At 42.9% G+C, this 15,722-nt stretch overlaps 1 protein-coding gene across 7 annotated transcripts in view; it reads right to left on the bottom strand.

Annotated features, from left to right (window-relative positions):
* ACOXL (acyl-CoA oxidase like) overlaps positions 1 to 15,722 on the bottom strand; it is a 346,408-nt gene that overhangs the window by 289,262 nt on the left and 41,424 nt on the right. For all 7 annotated transcript variants that reach the window (XM_082743347.1, XM_082743348.1, XM_082743346.1 and 4 more), the window contains one exon: positions 7,801 to 7,884. In XM_082743347.1, the coding sequence (XP_082599473.1) occupies positions 7,801 to 7,884 (84 nt within the window). The remainder of the gene's footprint in view (positions 1 to 7,800; positions 7,885 to 15,722) is intronic.

The raw sequence follows: 15,722 nt of genomic DNA, 5'->3' as shown, positions 1-15,722 counted from the left end.
AATGCCTCATAGCACTTCATAAGGTTGCAGCGAGAATTCAGTGACGGTCAACTGCCAAGGACTCTGGTCTTTTATAAACCCTGGAAAAGTGTTGCTGGCAAGGAGGAAGTGGAGGAAGAGAGGATGAGGAGGAAGATGAGAAGGAAGGGTGGCTGGAGTGGAGCCATTTGAAGGGAGTGGAGGGCTGATGACAAAGACAGAAGAGTTCAAGTGTATAGACACTGGCTGTGTTTGCAGGCTAGTATGACTTCCTCTGCCCCAGCCACTCAGTGTCAGATTTCCTCTGGGGAGCCCTCTTCTCCCACAGTCAGTCCAAGTGGTTTGTGGCTGATGTTGACCTCACCCTCAGCTCTAGGATGAGCCTGGGTCGATCTGCAATAAATAATATCCTGGCCATAGGGGATGGATGGCATCAGCATAGACCCATGGTCTGGGTGGGTCCAACCACAGCATCCTCTGGGACACATGGGTAAGCTAGTAGGCAAAAGACGCTCTCTCTTTCTCATTGTAGTGGAATCTGGAAGCATGCAGGCCTAGAGCTGCTGGCTGTTCTCGCCATCACGAGAGCTGGTATAGGAAACCAACACATGAGGTCAAGGTGTGGAGAAGGAGACAAGGCAGACACATGGGACAGACCAGGTTCCCCACATCCACACCTGTGGTACTCTGGACTCTTCAGTTATAACAGCCAATAAGTACCCTTTTTCCCTGGGGTCATCACAGTTGAATGAGCTTGAGTAGACACAGTAACCCCAAGGAAGACCTTGTAGGAAGGGAAATGGCAGGAATGGAATCTTAAGATCTCCCACCCAAGACTGTCACCAGCTTCTGGCAAGAACTTGTTCCACACTCCACGTATGTGATCGGCCTGACCCTAATTATCTGATAGGGCACTTTACCAACTTCAATAACTCTGACATCATGACAGATGAATTTCATTAATCACCTCTGACATATGAAGTGCTTTCATTTGGAGACTCATAAAGAATCCTCGGAATCCTCATGACCCTGCTGATCACATTGCTAATTCCAGCCCGGGAAGATGCAGTCAATCCAAATAGTGGTTTTTTCCCCCCCTCATAAATCATTTTGGAAATCAAGTTTAAAAAAGCATTTTTCTAAAACTAAAACAGGTTGAATTGTCTACCCCCAAATCTCTCCAGCTGGTAGCTAATGCATTCTTTACAAATACATTTCTTTTCTAGATTTTAAATCCATTCCCCCTCATTAGAAAGGGGAGTGGGGAGAATATTTTATCCACATTTTGAAAACTCCCGTTCACTAAATGTCATCAGTAGGAGCACTGGGTGGGTGAATGAAACTTGTTGGTTTACAGAAACCACAGCAGTTAACAGACGTGGCGTCTGTGTGACCCCCCAATCCACAGAGTCACTTAAAATGTGAGGCTTTTCCCCCAAGTGCTGGGCAGTGTGTTGCCAAAGTCACATTCTCTGAAAGAGAATCTGACCCAATGGGGCCGATGCAGGGGCAGCACCTGAAGGTTCCAAGCAGATGATTGGCCTGATACAAGCTTTTAGCACGGGCCTCCTGTGAGGAGGATGGACCCCAGCTCAGCCAGCAGGAAGGAGGTGACCCTGAGCAACCACTGAGGTAAGCCAGTGAGCAGTGGTCAGACCAGGGTGGTGAGAAGCAGGGGCATTCAAGGTAGATTCTGGAGACAGAGCTGATAGGTTGGATTTGGAAGAAGAAAGCAAGGGAGGACTCTAGGTGCCACCTGAGTTGGGCCTGAGCTCCAGATGGATGAAGGCCCATTAACGGTTTAGTGAGGGCTAGGAGGGGGGTTGATTGCCGGAGGAGCCGGGGGGGGGGGGGATGAATTCCCTAAGACAGGGAGGCAGAAACTGACCGAAGAAGGGCACTAACCCATCACAAGGGAGCAGGGCAAAGTGTCCTCCTCGGAGAGCACTGTGTCCATTGCTGCCTTCGCTGCCCAGTGGGCATCCTGTCCTTTAGTCCACCTCAGCAGACAGGACTCAGACTAGTCTATTTGTTATGAGAAAAAAAGAATGCAGTGGCAAGGAAATTAGACAAAGGGAAGGACACCACAAAATCTCGAAATCTATGTGCACCTTGCATTATTTGTTTGGGAAAGCTCCTTCTCTCCTTTCTCACTAGTCTGGAGGATGGGAAGGGCAGCAACCTCGTGTACATGAGGTCATGAGCACAACATGCCCAATGACAGCTGGCAGTAGCCTCTGGAGGCCACAGTCAGAGCTCCTTGGGGACTGGGAACTGCTGTCAGGACAGGCTGAAGAGGTTCAAGGATGGGGCCTCTTAACTTCCAAATAGTGACTAGCAAGAAAGATGTCCCACCATGGCAGGGAAAGCTAGGGGGCTGGAGCTGAAATGCAGGTCAATTTCACCTCAATCTACTGACTGAGCCACTACCTAGGAGACGGCCAGAAAAGGGTCTGGGCCACGTCTTAGGGGGTAGCATCCCAGCCACTTACCAAGTTCCTGCTACCTGCCAGCCATAACATATAGCTTCTCATAGGCATCATCAATTTAAATCTGACCACAGCCCATGAATGGATATTAGCAGCACTGTCTTCACAGAAAACAAAGGTCACCCATTATGAGCTTAGATGTAAAAGGACTGTGCATGAACTTTGTGAAGTCCTAGAGACAGGACGTAAACCCACGTCATTCTGACTGTCTCCATGCCACCATGTACCAGGCAGGTCTGTCATGTATGCCAGGAAGTCTGACATGGCTGTGATGGGCCAGGCCCTTCCTACACCGTAGTCCAACAGTGGGTCCCCTGAAGAATCTTCAAGCACATTCAGACTCCTTTCTCTTTTCATTCCAAGAGCAAATGGAACACACTGAAGCACTGCTGGTTTCTGAGACAATGCTGGCCCCAGAAAGGATAGTGCTATGGACTGCATTTGGTTCCCCCCAAAATGCACATGCTGAAGCCTTAAATGTCAGAGTGTTGGTGTTAGGATATGGGGTCTTTGGGAACTAATTAAATTTAAATGAGGTCATGCGTGGATCATTCACGATGGGATTAGTGCCCTTATAAGAGATACCAGAGAGTGCTCTCTCTTTCTGTCTGTCTCTCTCTGCCCAGTCCCAGTGTGGGGACACAGCAAGAAGGCGACCATCTACAGGAAGAGAGTCCTCACCAGGTATTCCATCAGCTGGACCTTGATCTCACCAGCCTCCAGAACTGTGAGAAAATGAATTTCTGTTATTTAAGCCACATGAACTATAGTATTTTTTCATGGCAGCCCAAGCAAACTAAGACAGATAATAGGGTGGTTCAGATAGAGAAAAAGGGGAACAGTCATGGGGAAGAAGAAAAGGAAGCATGTCACATTTCTTTGGGTCCTAGAGTCCTTCCAAAATGCATCAGTGTGTCTGGTAGAAGACCTTGGGCAGGCCCCCAAGCTAAAGCAGGGATTCAAAGCCCTTAGTAAAGGAAATCTTTCCCTGGCACCTCTCACTTTCCCAACCCACCCCCCACCCCCAACCTCATCGTGAGTCGTTCTCAGAGCCAGACCCTGGTCCTGTCACCATTTCGCTGTGTTAGTCCAATTATGTTTCTCTAAAGCACTCAGGGACACCCAGAGCTTTTGAAGAACACAGGTGTGGAGGGAGAGAGCAAAGGAGCCCAGGACTGCGGGGCACAGATGACTTAGACGAACTGCCGACACTTCCTCATGTGCAGGTGTAAAAGGAAAGCTCCTGTGCAGGTGTAAAAGAAAAGTAGGTAGAGGCTACCAGAACCCTGTGGGCTGGCAGTGAGGTCTGGGGATGCCCTGACCAACCCAGGGCTCACAGGAACTGTTCTGATCACACCACATCTCCTTCCACTGCCCACAGAAAGATAGACATGGCCCCCCCTGGGCTGGACTCAGGAGGACCATCCACACATTCCTCTAACTGTCTGGGCTATTCAAGCACAAGATAAACAAGTCCTCTGCAATGAATGATGTGTGGGAAAGCAAACAGCGTTCATGATAACTTGGGTTAACTTTTTCAAAGTTTTTTTTTTTTATTGCAGCACAATGCATTTAACATAAAGTTTGCATTTTAGCCGTTATTAAGTACAATTCAATGGTATGAGTGAGATTCATACTGTTGTGTAACCATCACCACTATCTATCTCCAAAACCTTTCATCACCCCTAAACAAGACCCCTGTGCCCTGCCTCCCCTCCCTATCCTCCTGCTCCTCCAACCTCTTGCAACCCATCATCTGCTTTCTGTCTCTATGAATTCGCCTCTTTGGGAAATTTCATGTAAGTAGCATCATACAATATCTGTCCTGTTGTGTCTGGCTTATTTCACTTAGTGTCATGTTTTCAAAGTTCATCCATGTTGTAACATGTACCAAAACATCATTTGTTTTGATAGCTAGATGATACTCCATCATATGTATATGTATTTGTTTAACCATTCATCTGTTGACATACACTTGGTTTGTTTCCACCCTTTAGCTATTGTGAATAATGCTGCAATGAACAGGGGCACACAAGTATCTGTTTGAGTCCCTGTTTTCTATTTTTGGGGAAATATACCTAGGAATGGATTTCCTGAGTCAAACGGTAATTCTACATTTAACCTTTCTAGTAAGACCTGTTTTGATTCTATATTCATTTAATTCTCTTGTATTGATACTATACAAGAGGATGATAGTCTTCAAGAGGTTTGCCCTCTAGTGGTGCTAAGAGACATAGAGCAATTAGACACATGAATAAATACAAAAGATCAAAGTAGGTACAAACTTGTGACAGACAACTGAAAGGTACAAAGACAGATGACAAGTGGATAGGATTTCAACTGCAGGCTTGAGGGAGGCCTGTGGGGAGGACACTTGGGCTGGGACTTGAAAAATGAGCAGGTTTCAGGCAGGTGAAGGAGGGGGAAAAAAAATCCATTCTAGGGTGATGGCAAGAGTGGCCCCAAGGTGGATGAGAAGAATGAAAGAAGGCCAGTATGTCAGGTCTCCTAGGGAGGAGGACAAAGTGAGACAGAAGGTATCTGGAGAAGTGAGTAGGGCCAAACCACACAAGAACACATGGGCCATATTAAAAAATAGTTAGACTTCTCTAAAGCATAAAGAGAAGTTTAAAGCAGAAGAGTGATATGATCAGAGAAGCAATTTTAAAGACCTTAATTCTTTCCTTCTTTTTTAAAAAAGATTTATTTGAGAGAGAGAGAGCATGGAGCAGGGGGAGAGGGAAAGGGAGAGAAAGAATCTCTAGCAGATCCCTACTGAGCACAGAGCCTGAGACAGGACTCAATCCCATGACCCTGAGCTTGACAACCTGAACCAAAATCAAGAGTCAGCCCTGTGACTGAACTGCCCAGGCGCCCCAAGACCTATTTCTCTATATCAATTCATATTTTCTTCTAAGATACTCAGGAGAAAAACTTTTTTGAGAGCTTTTATTTCAGACACAAATAATGAATCATGGTACACTACATCAAAAACTAATGATGTCTTCCAGTATGGTGACTAATATAACATAATTCAAAAAAAATCTTTTTATTTTGGAAAATTTCAACCAAAATACAAGAATATAATGAACTCAACACTGACCAGCTCATGGTCCATTTTGCTTTTTCCCCCAATCCACTTTCCCATTCTATACCCCAAGTTTATCCTAGACATCCTGTCATTTCATCCCTAATATGACCCATACACCCAAAAAAGATAATGAGACTTTCTAAAAATGTAACCCTAAAATCATTGCTCTACCTAAAAATGGAATAATTTTTAATATCCCCAAATATTCAATATTTCCCCCACTGACACATAATTTTTCTTTAAAGCTTTTTTGAACCAGAATCTTAATAATGTCCACACACTGCAAGTGGTTGAAATGTTTCTTAAGTCTTCTTTAAACCGCAAGCTGCTCCTCCCTTATTCATTCAAACATTCCTTGTGCAATTCTAGGCATTGGGGTCAGTGCAAGACCCTAAAGATGCTGAGGGGAGGGCGCCCCACCTAGAACGCTGGAACACCCTGCAGGGATTTCTGCATGGTCACAGCCCACCACAGGCTTGCTGAAAAGGAAGAGGTAGAGAGCGATATGGAAAAAACACAAACTGAGGATCATGAGTCTAGACCAGGGACCTCTAGTACTTCTAGGAAGGGAACCTATTTGTTGCATCTCAGCTGAATTTCCTCCATCTGGAAGCCACAACCAACCCAACTAGGAGGGAAGAGACCTTGCCTGGCTGAAATCACAAGGAAGCCAGTCTCCCCCAGAGGACCTACTGGTGGATGCTTTTACCACCGATGAACTCACAGTCTTTTGTTTTTAATCCCTACCCATTTTTGAATGTCTACAAGGCAAAAACTAAAATAACTGCCATTTTGGACTCACCAATGATTGATATGGCTTTTCTGTCTGATCATTCTCTCTTCATATTCTAGTTATTTCTCCCTTTTGGGGGCATCAGGACTGAATGATTGGATGCAGGGCCTTATTTTGAGGCACAGTGGTATCCAGGGAGAGAAAGGAGAGCATATGCAGCCCCACAAAAATGGCCCTCCGCTGAGGACTTAGGGTACCATGAGGAACCATGGCCATCACACCTGTTAAGGACTATTCTGTTCACCATTCTTGGTGAGACACAAAGCGAGCCCACGATGCCATGCCATTTTACACCCATATGAACGGCAAAAATGAAGAAGGCTAAAAAGTCCCAGTGCTGTCACATATTCACACAAAGGAATATGAGAAAATGAATGAACTTCCATCCATGTATCATTCTCAAAATGGTGACACTGTAGAGAATAGATTAGTGGTGGCCAAAGAACAAGAACAGGGTGGGGACTGGGTGTAACTGCAAATGGGTAGCACTGTAAGTTTCTTTGCGGTGATGAAACAGTTCTCCATCTTGATTGTGATGGGGATCGCGTAGATCCATATATGGGACCAACTGCATAGAACTATACACACACACACACACACACACACACACACCCCAACTTCATAGAAACACACACACACACACACACACGCACACAGACTGGCGTGTATGTATAAGCTAGTGAAATCTGAAGAAGGCCTGTAGTCTAGTACAGTCCTAGAACAGTACAGTAGCAGTAGTGATTTCCTGCTTTTACATTGGTTTACAGCAGAGGGATACTGGGAGAAGAGTTCCTATAACCCTACGTACTATTCTTCTAACTTCCTGTGAGCATTATGATCTCAAAATTAAAAAATTAAAAAAAAAAAAAAACAAGTACAGAGGCTGTGGCATGCCATAATACAGACTGTTCTTTTTTTTTTTTTTTTTTAAGATTTTATTTACTTAGAGAGAGATAGAGAGTGAGCGAGAGAGAGAGAGAGAGAAGGTGCACAAGCCAGGGGAGGGGCAGAAAAGCAGGCTCCCCACTGAGTAGGGAGCCCAATGTGGGACTCAATCTCAGGATGCTGGGATCATGACCTGAGCGGAAGGCAGACGCTTAACTGCTTGAGTCATTCAGGTGCCCAACACAGACTGATCTTAGTGAGCATATTTAAGAGAAGAAAATAAATCATGAATGACTATGAGGCTTTTTCTAAAATTAAAACAAATGAAAATAATTGTTTGACAGTGCAGTACAACTACACAAAAAGAAAAGCCAAGAACAAACAAGCACAAGGCTGAATATCATGGTTAAAGAGGAAGTCAGGGGCATGGGCTGTCAGGTGTACCATTTTACACACATCTATTCCAGTAAACAGACAGATACCTGTGGGGTTCTACTTTGTGCTCCTTGCCGTTCAAAACTAAGTAGCAGCTCATGAGGGACAGGTTCCTCAGAGCCTCTCACCTTTACTCCTGTGGCCATGTCTGCTATGGAGAGGACTTCTCCTATGACCAGGCTTCGACTGACAAAATTCTTTGTTTTCTCTGCCTGCAAACATGACAGACCCAATGTCAAGGTTTCCTTAAGGTTTTAAAATTAAGTTAACATTTTAATTTAACATCTTTATAACAAACACAAGTAACTTTTATAATAAAGATTCACCTCAATAAAAACCTTTTTGAGATTATAAATTCTCCCACGACCCTACTGAAATAAACCTTTTAATCCAGGCAATTTTAACATGGTCTTCCGGGCTCTGACCACCTAGGAGAAGAATCAATTCCATCTCCACAGAGGTCAGGCTGCTGACAGACTCCCTCAGGTCTTGTGCTTCCTTAACCAAGTTTGTCCCTCGTGGGTCCCCAGAGCCTGATGCCCTCCATGCTTCTCCCTAGCAACGATGGTTCTGCCTAGCAATGCGGGTCTGCAAAGTCTCCACTTGGGGTGGCCCAAAGCTCCCACCAACAGAGGACACCTGGCTCCGGTTCCCGCAACAACCTTGGTGGGAAGACAGAGGATCTGGAAGGTTTGGGATCATTGTGGACGCAGGAAAAGCAGTATTCTGCACTTTCCTTTCCAACCATAGATCATCTAGGGGCTTGGATATATTAAACACCATGAGGTCCCGGTCCCCCTTCACTGCCCTCCTCTGTCACCGTACGCAACAGCCACAAATCACAAAGCAACATGAGCATATGCTTCACCAGCGAGAAATGAGGCTATTTTATTTTTAAAATTCAGAGGCAAGCAGCATTTCCTTAGAAGGTAGGCCCTGGAGTGTACAGATTGCAATTATCCGCTGTAGGAATTAATGCTAGTCTTCCTTACTCTCCAGTCTCTTCTGAGACCCACGCAACAAAGCTGGTGCTTGTTGCCCTTGTGTACGTGTGTGTGTGAGTGTGGGGTGTGTGTGTGTGTGTGTGTGTGTACACATGTGCAATTGTATGGACCTGTGCCTGAAAACTGTCCCACTTGGCATCAGGACAGTAACCATCGTTCCTAAGGTAACTCTCAGTTTCCACAATGACTTAAGCCCTTTCTCCCAAATGCACTAGGTTTTCCCCTCTTGTACGTTTTTACAATGTTTCTTTCAAGCATTATTAATTTTATCAAACAGCACACTGTCAAGATTTATGACTCTTATGGTGGCTCCAACCCAATGCATCTTGTATTGATTATTTCTTAAAATAACTTCAGCTTGAGCATGAACTATTGCATGGCTCCTGCTTCAGCTCACACTAGAGAGTTAGTTACCAGCAAATAATTTAAAAAAAAAAAAAAAACTGTAGCAGTTATTTGCAGACATTTTTAGAGAGCTCATGTATCCTTTATCCTGTCGATCCTTGCAACATCCATGAAAAGCGGAGCAAGAAAGGAAGTACAGACCCCATGTAACAGAAGAGTCTAGACTCTGGAGGTCAAAAGACTTGTCCAACCAGGATCACCTAGTAAGTGGAAAAGCAAGGCCAGAAACGAGATCTTCAGAATCCTCATACGGACATCTTGCCCCCACCCCTCACTATGAAGCTTATAGAAGCCCCAGGACCCTGGGTGGCCCAGACTTTATTGCCAGTGCACCCCTATTTTGTACCACTGGCCTCATCCCCAAAGGGCACTTGACATCAACACATCCCAGCGCCCAAGTGAACTTCCTGAGAGTCATCCCATCTTACATCACCACAACAAACCCTTCATTACCTTAAGCCACCTGCTCTGTTGTGGCCAAACCTAAACCACCAGGAGCAAGTAAATCCCTCAGAACCCCCAGCTGGTCACAGTTTTCTTCATATTTCATTCCCTCCATTTATATGGTTGAGGCAAGAGCATGCCTTTGTCATTAATGCTGTCCGACTGTTGTCATTTTTACTCACCAGTTTGAAATAAATTCAATCAAATTTGCTAAAGAATCAACCACAAACCTAGCCATCTCAGTGCATTATGAATTATTTATGAGATTATTTTCCTTCCCTAGTCTCTGCACGAGTCAGCAGTCTTTGCTATTAGACCTGATGGGCAATGCCAATATGAGTTTGCCGTTAATCCTCTGATGGTGATTTAAGCCTTCATTTGGAATGGTCTATTTTAAGAAGTCAAGCGAAAGTTCCAGAACTAAGACAGGGCTTAATTTGATGGACTGCTTTACTCGCATTTATTTTTAATATCTTCTCCACACAAATTCTCTCTTTTCTTCAATTTTTTTCATTTCTGATTCATTAATTGTTCTTAATTAAAGAATGTCTAATACTGACAAGTTTCCCCTCTCATTCAACTGACAACATAATGAATTGTCTGTACTGATAATGATCAATAAATAATTAAGGTGTGTTTCTTCAGAGTCCCCACCCCTACAGAGCCACCTGGGTGGCTTAGTGGGTTAAAGCCTCTGCCTTTGGCTCAGGTCATGATCCCAGGATCCTGGGATCTGCTCAGCAGGGAGCCTGCTTCCCTTTCTCTCTCTCTGCCTGCCCCTCTGTCTACTTGTAATCTCTGTCAAATAAATAAATAAAATCTTAAAAAAACGTATTTCTTGACATACATTTTTACAGTATTTCTACATATCCATAGCTGCCTCCTTTAGACTTGATATATTCAAACCAAACTCAATTCCCATGTCAGAACGTTAGTTTGCATTAATTCTAAATGATAACGATTCCATATAGGTATGGAGAATACACTCAAGCTTTATTTTATCCTAAATTGCGCCCCATGCTATTTACATTTCTGCATAATAGATCATCTCGAACAGAAGGAAGGTAGTTCTCCCTAAAATACACCCCCCCCCCGTTTCATTAGAGAGCACTCCATGTATCAGACCTTTGTGATGCAATATTCTGTTACAAATCAAGTTCTACAAAAATGTGTGTCCTTGGTTTTATAAGCCCAGAGAGTCTCCACAAGTCATATATTCTTCAACTAAAATCATCTTGACTCAGCACCACTTGAGCCTTCTTTTCTCTGATATTAAAAGACCCTCACCACCCCCTTTGTAACCTGTCTGCAGTCCCAGCCAAGGGTACTGGATGGAAAGAGTTTCCCGATCTTAGTTTTTTATTATCAGTTCCCAAACTGGCATACTTGCTTCTTCTACCTTCTGGTTTCAATTTTCTATTTTGGTTATGTTTTCTCAGTCTTATTGAATACATGTCCTTTGTTATAATGAATCTTGAATTATTTTAGAAAGAAATGGGACAGAGCAAAATATATAAATAAAATAAGTAAATGGGCTTCAGGGACCCAGTCATCTCGGGCCAGCCTAACTAAGACTCTTGCCTACTGAGCTAACCAGTCCTTGACCCTCCCTTGAAAAGAGATCTCAAGTTGAGCCCCTTAATACATCTCCCACCACCATCTTGTGCCTGTACTATTATAACAGTCTCCCTGCTGGTTTCCCTGCTTCTACTCTGCCCCAAACATCAAGCACTATTATTATTATTATTATTATGCTGAAACTTACTTAAGAGTGAAATACACAGAGCTTGAGCACATGAGTTCTGATCAATTACCTACCTGTATAAACATCACTCCAATTAAGATTATAGAACATTCCTGTCTCCCCCTAGAAAGTGCCCTCGAGCCCCTTTTCAGAGTCCCCACCCCTACAGGCAACCTCTTTTCTCGTATTATCATCATCCATTAACTTCGCCTATTCTTTAATTTACATAAACCGAATCACACAGAATGTAGGTTTTTGCATCTGCCTTTTCTCATGTAAATAAGGCATCTGTGTGGATTTGTGTGTCAGTAGTTCTTCCTCATGACTCAGTAGTTTTCCATCTATGAATATTCCACAGTTTGTCCCATCTCTTACTGAACATTTGTTTTCTTTCCAGTCTGGGGTTATTAGGAGTAAAGCTGATATATACATTCATGTAAACGTTTTCTTGTGGACGGACATGTGTTCCCGTTTCTCTCCAGTAAATTCCCAGGGGTGCAACTGCTGGGTTAAAGGGTAGGTTTGTGTTTAATATTGTAAGGAACCACCAAACAGTTTTTCAAGTGGCTATACCATTTTACACTGCTATCGACAACATGGGAGACTTCTGGTTTCTCTGCATCCTTGTCAGTCCTACGCATCTTTTCCATTTTTAGCTATTCTGGAGGAGTGTAATGTCATCACATTATGGTTTAAATATGCACCCGTCAGATGATTAAAGATCCTGAACACATCTGTCTACACTTATTAGCCAGTTACGTATGTCTATGAAGTGTCTGTTCAGGTCTTTTGCCCATTTTTTAGATTGGGTTGTTTGTCCTTTTATCTCTAAGCTCTAGGGATTCTTTATATATTCTGGGTACAAATCCTTCATATGTCAACACAGTTTTTTTCAGATAAATACATTGCCAATACTTTTTCCTAGTTTATGGATTGCCTTTTTATTCTTTTAATGATGTCTTTTGATGAAAAATAGTTTTTGATTTTGATAAAGACCAATTTATCAGTTTTTTTCTTTGATATGTTTAGCATTTTGGGGGGGTCCTCTCTAAAAAACCTCTGCCCATCCTAGAGTCAGAAGGACATTCTCCTTTGTTCTTCTACAAACTTTGTAATTTTAGAACTTGTGTTTATATACATAATACATCTCAAATTATTTTTGCATGTATCAAGGTTAATTTTTTTTCTATATATTTATCTACTTGTTCCAGAACCATTCACTGAAAAGACTTTTTTCCCCCACTGAGTTACCTTGGCAACATTGTTTAAAAATCAATTGATCATATATGTATGGGCTTATTTCAGGACTCTCCATAATGTCCCATTCATCTATTTGTCTGTCCTTATGCCAAACTTGAGTAGCTTTATAGTAAGTCTTGAAATCAAGCAGTGAAAGTCCTCCAAATACATCCTTTTTCAGAACTGCTTTAACAATGCCAGGTCTTTTGCACTTCCATATATGTTTTGTTGAATCAACTTGTAAATTTCGATCAAGACATGATAATATTTTAAAAATAAGCATCATGCTGTGCTTCCCCGCTCTTTCTCCCACAACCCCACCCCTCCATAGTGAAAATTCTCCAAAGACTCCAGTTTATTTTGCAAGAAAATCCAAACTTCAAACCATGGCCTCCACACCATCTTTTCTTACTCTCTGGTGTTTCCTTATTCTCTGCTGATCCTCTGCTGGGGCCACATAGTAGGACACCTGAGCAGAGTGCTGGGAGAAGTCTGTAACAAAGATTAGATGTAGCTATTATACTTCTGGTCGCCCCAGGGGCCTTGACCATTCCAGGAAAGTCCAATATCAGGAACAATGAAAGGTGACATTCCCATGGCTCTATCTAAGGATATTTTTCTCCCTTCACAACATCAGTGTAGTATTCTGACAGTTTGGGATTTTCCAAATTCTTGCCTTAAATTTAATACCTCTTCTCTTGGGAGCTCATGCTTCCTACCAAATTCCTAGCTGCTTTGGAAATTTTTTTGATTACTAGCGTAATCACATAATTTATCAGTATTGACAACATGTAATGATCAATGTATCATACTGATGAGCACCTTATTTAGGTTAATGGAAAGTGCATTATTTTACACTAATTTTAACATAGAAGGGTTTTCTACATATAAGATCATGTTATCAGTGAAGAGAGACAGTTTTACTTCTTTTCCAATTTACCATGTTTGATTTTTTTTAAATTAAATTCATTTATTTTCAGAAAAACAGTTGTTTGATTTTTTAAGTGTTTTCAGTCATTTTATTATTCACGATGATTGATTTTTATTGGCAGCATCGACAACCATCAAGTACCATAAATTTACTTGTTCATTATTTCATTGTCTGCCTCATCCAAAACTACTATATAAACTCCATAAAAACAGGTATGTTTGCCTACTTTATTCACTGCCTCTTGACCAATGCCTGGCTCATTGTAGGTGTTCGATAAATGGTTGTAAAATGAATGAATCGTCTCACCTGGCACATAGAAGGAACTTAGCAAATTATAGTAAGTAATAATTATGGTTATTTTTGACCTAACATTTCACTGTAAGAATAATAACTAAACTTCAAAATAAGAAGTTTTCATTAAGCCAAATTGTTTACAGTGCAGTAAACGAAGAACACCAGGATTCCGGGTACCCCAGAGTCCATCCCTGCGTGGATCCCAACTCACTCCCTGGCATACTCTTTCAAGTAATTCCTGCGGCCATGATAGATGATAAATCAGTTCAGTTGCCAATCTACACAGAGGGACTTCTGTAAACAGGCCACTCTGCCCTGTCATCTCTGCTCCAATCCTCCACAGCATCCCTTGTGGCCAGAGCTGGCCTGGCCAGAGTGCTGGCCAAGTGGCCGGGGTCCAAGTCTGTAGAGCTGGAGCTGGGACAGGGACTCCTGCCAAAGGCAGCATATAAGACTGAGAGCCAGGGGTAGCCTGTCACAGCCCGCTAGGAAAAGCCTGGGTTCCAGTACAAACAGAAGCCAGAGGGCCAAGGGCAGTGCCAAGGCTAGGGTGTTAGAGCCAAGAGCTCAAAGTAGGTTGGGAACCAGTACTGGGATGGGGTCGGGGAGGTTATGGTTATGGTTATGGTTATGGTCATGGTCTGCAGGACCAATCAGGGCTGGCACTGGTTTGTGTGGGCAGCAGAGCAGGCCTGGGTGAGATTAGCTCTAGTAAAACGGGGCTAGTGGCAGAGGAGACATCCTCACCTTCTTGGCACATTCTCTACTGAGCTCATTCTGCACAACACACCCGTGGCTTCCATGTAATTTCCCGGGAAAGGCTGTTCCTTTTTTTTTAGAGTCTAATTAGGAATACAACCATTCTCCTTATTCTCAAATGCCTTCTTATTTATTTATTTATCAGAGAAAAAGAGAGCATAAGCAGCGGGAGTAGCAGGCACAGGAAAGGGAGAAACAGCCTCCCCACTGAGCAGGGAGCCTGACACAGGACTCGATCCCAGGACCCTGGGATCATGACCTGAGTCGAAGGCAGACACTTAACTGACTGAGCCACCCAGGCACCCCTCCCAAATACCTTCTAAAGTGAGTTGACCTCAGAGTCTTATTCCAATTTAGGTAAGAGTACCCACCTGGTATTTCTTTAAATACAAAAACAAAAACCATCCCAAACTGAGACTAAAATTCTGATTGAAATATATAATTATAGTATAATAAATATAACATAAATGGAAAGCCACATAAAGCCATAGTATAACAAATAAAGGCTCCTGCCAGTTCCCCTTCAAGCTGATCTGAGAATGGACTTCCTGAGAAAACAGTAGATGATTCAGATCAGTGGTTCTCAAATGTTATGGTCTCTGGACCCCTTTACATTCTTCAGAATGATCAAAGATTCCAAAGAGTTTTGTTTATGTAGGCTATGTCCATAATTTACCACACCATAATTAAAACTGAGAATTTTAAAAGTTTCACATTAAAAATAACAATACTATATCCGTTACATATAAATAACATAATTCTTGTGGAATATAACCATAATTTCCAAACCAAAAAACAATCCGTGAGAAGAATGACATTGTTTTACATTTTTACAAATTATTGTAGCGTCTGGCTTAATGAAGGATGGCTAGACTCTCACATCTGCTTCTGCACTCCATCTGTTGCCATAGGCTGTTTTGGTTGAAGTTTATGGTGAAATCTGGTGTCATGCACACAAAGTTGGACACCTACTCTTCAGGTAGTACCTGAATGGCTCTTGGGTACCTCCAGGGGTCCTCAGACCATACTTTGAGAACCACTAGTTTAGATAACAATGCTTCCATACCCAGCACCACTGTGGATCATGGAGATGAGGACCATCAGAGTTCAGAGTGAGAAAGAACATGATGGGGGGTGGGAGGTCATAGAATGGATGCTTCATTATTCAAATATCTACCCCCACTCCTTACTCCTGTTGGCCAGGAACAGCCTGATCCCAACTGTCTTCCT

This window comes from Mustela nivalis (assembly GCF_964662115.1).
Source record: "Mustela nivalis genome assembly, chromosome: 8".
Lineage (NCBI taxonomy): Eukaryota > Metazoa > Chordata > Mammalia > Carnivora > Mustelidae > Mustela > Mustela nivalis.
Note: the sequence above shows the minus strand (reverse complement) of the source record. Positions and strands in the feature narration are given on the sequence as shown.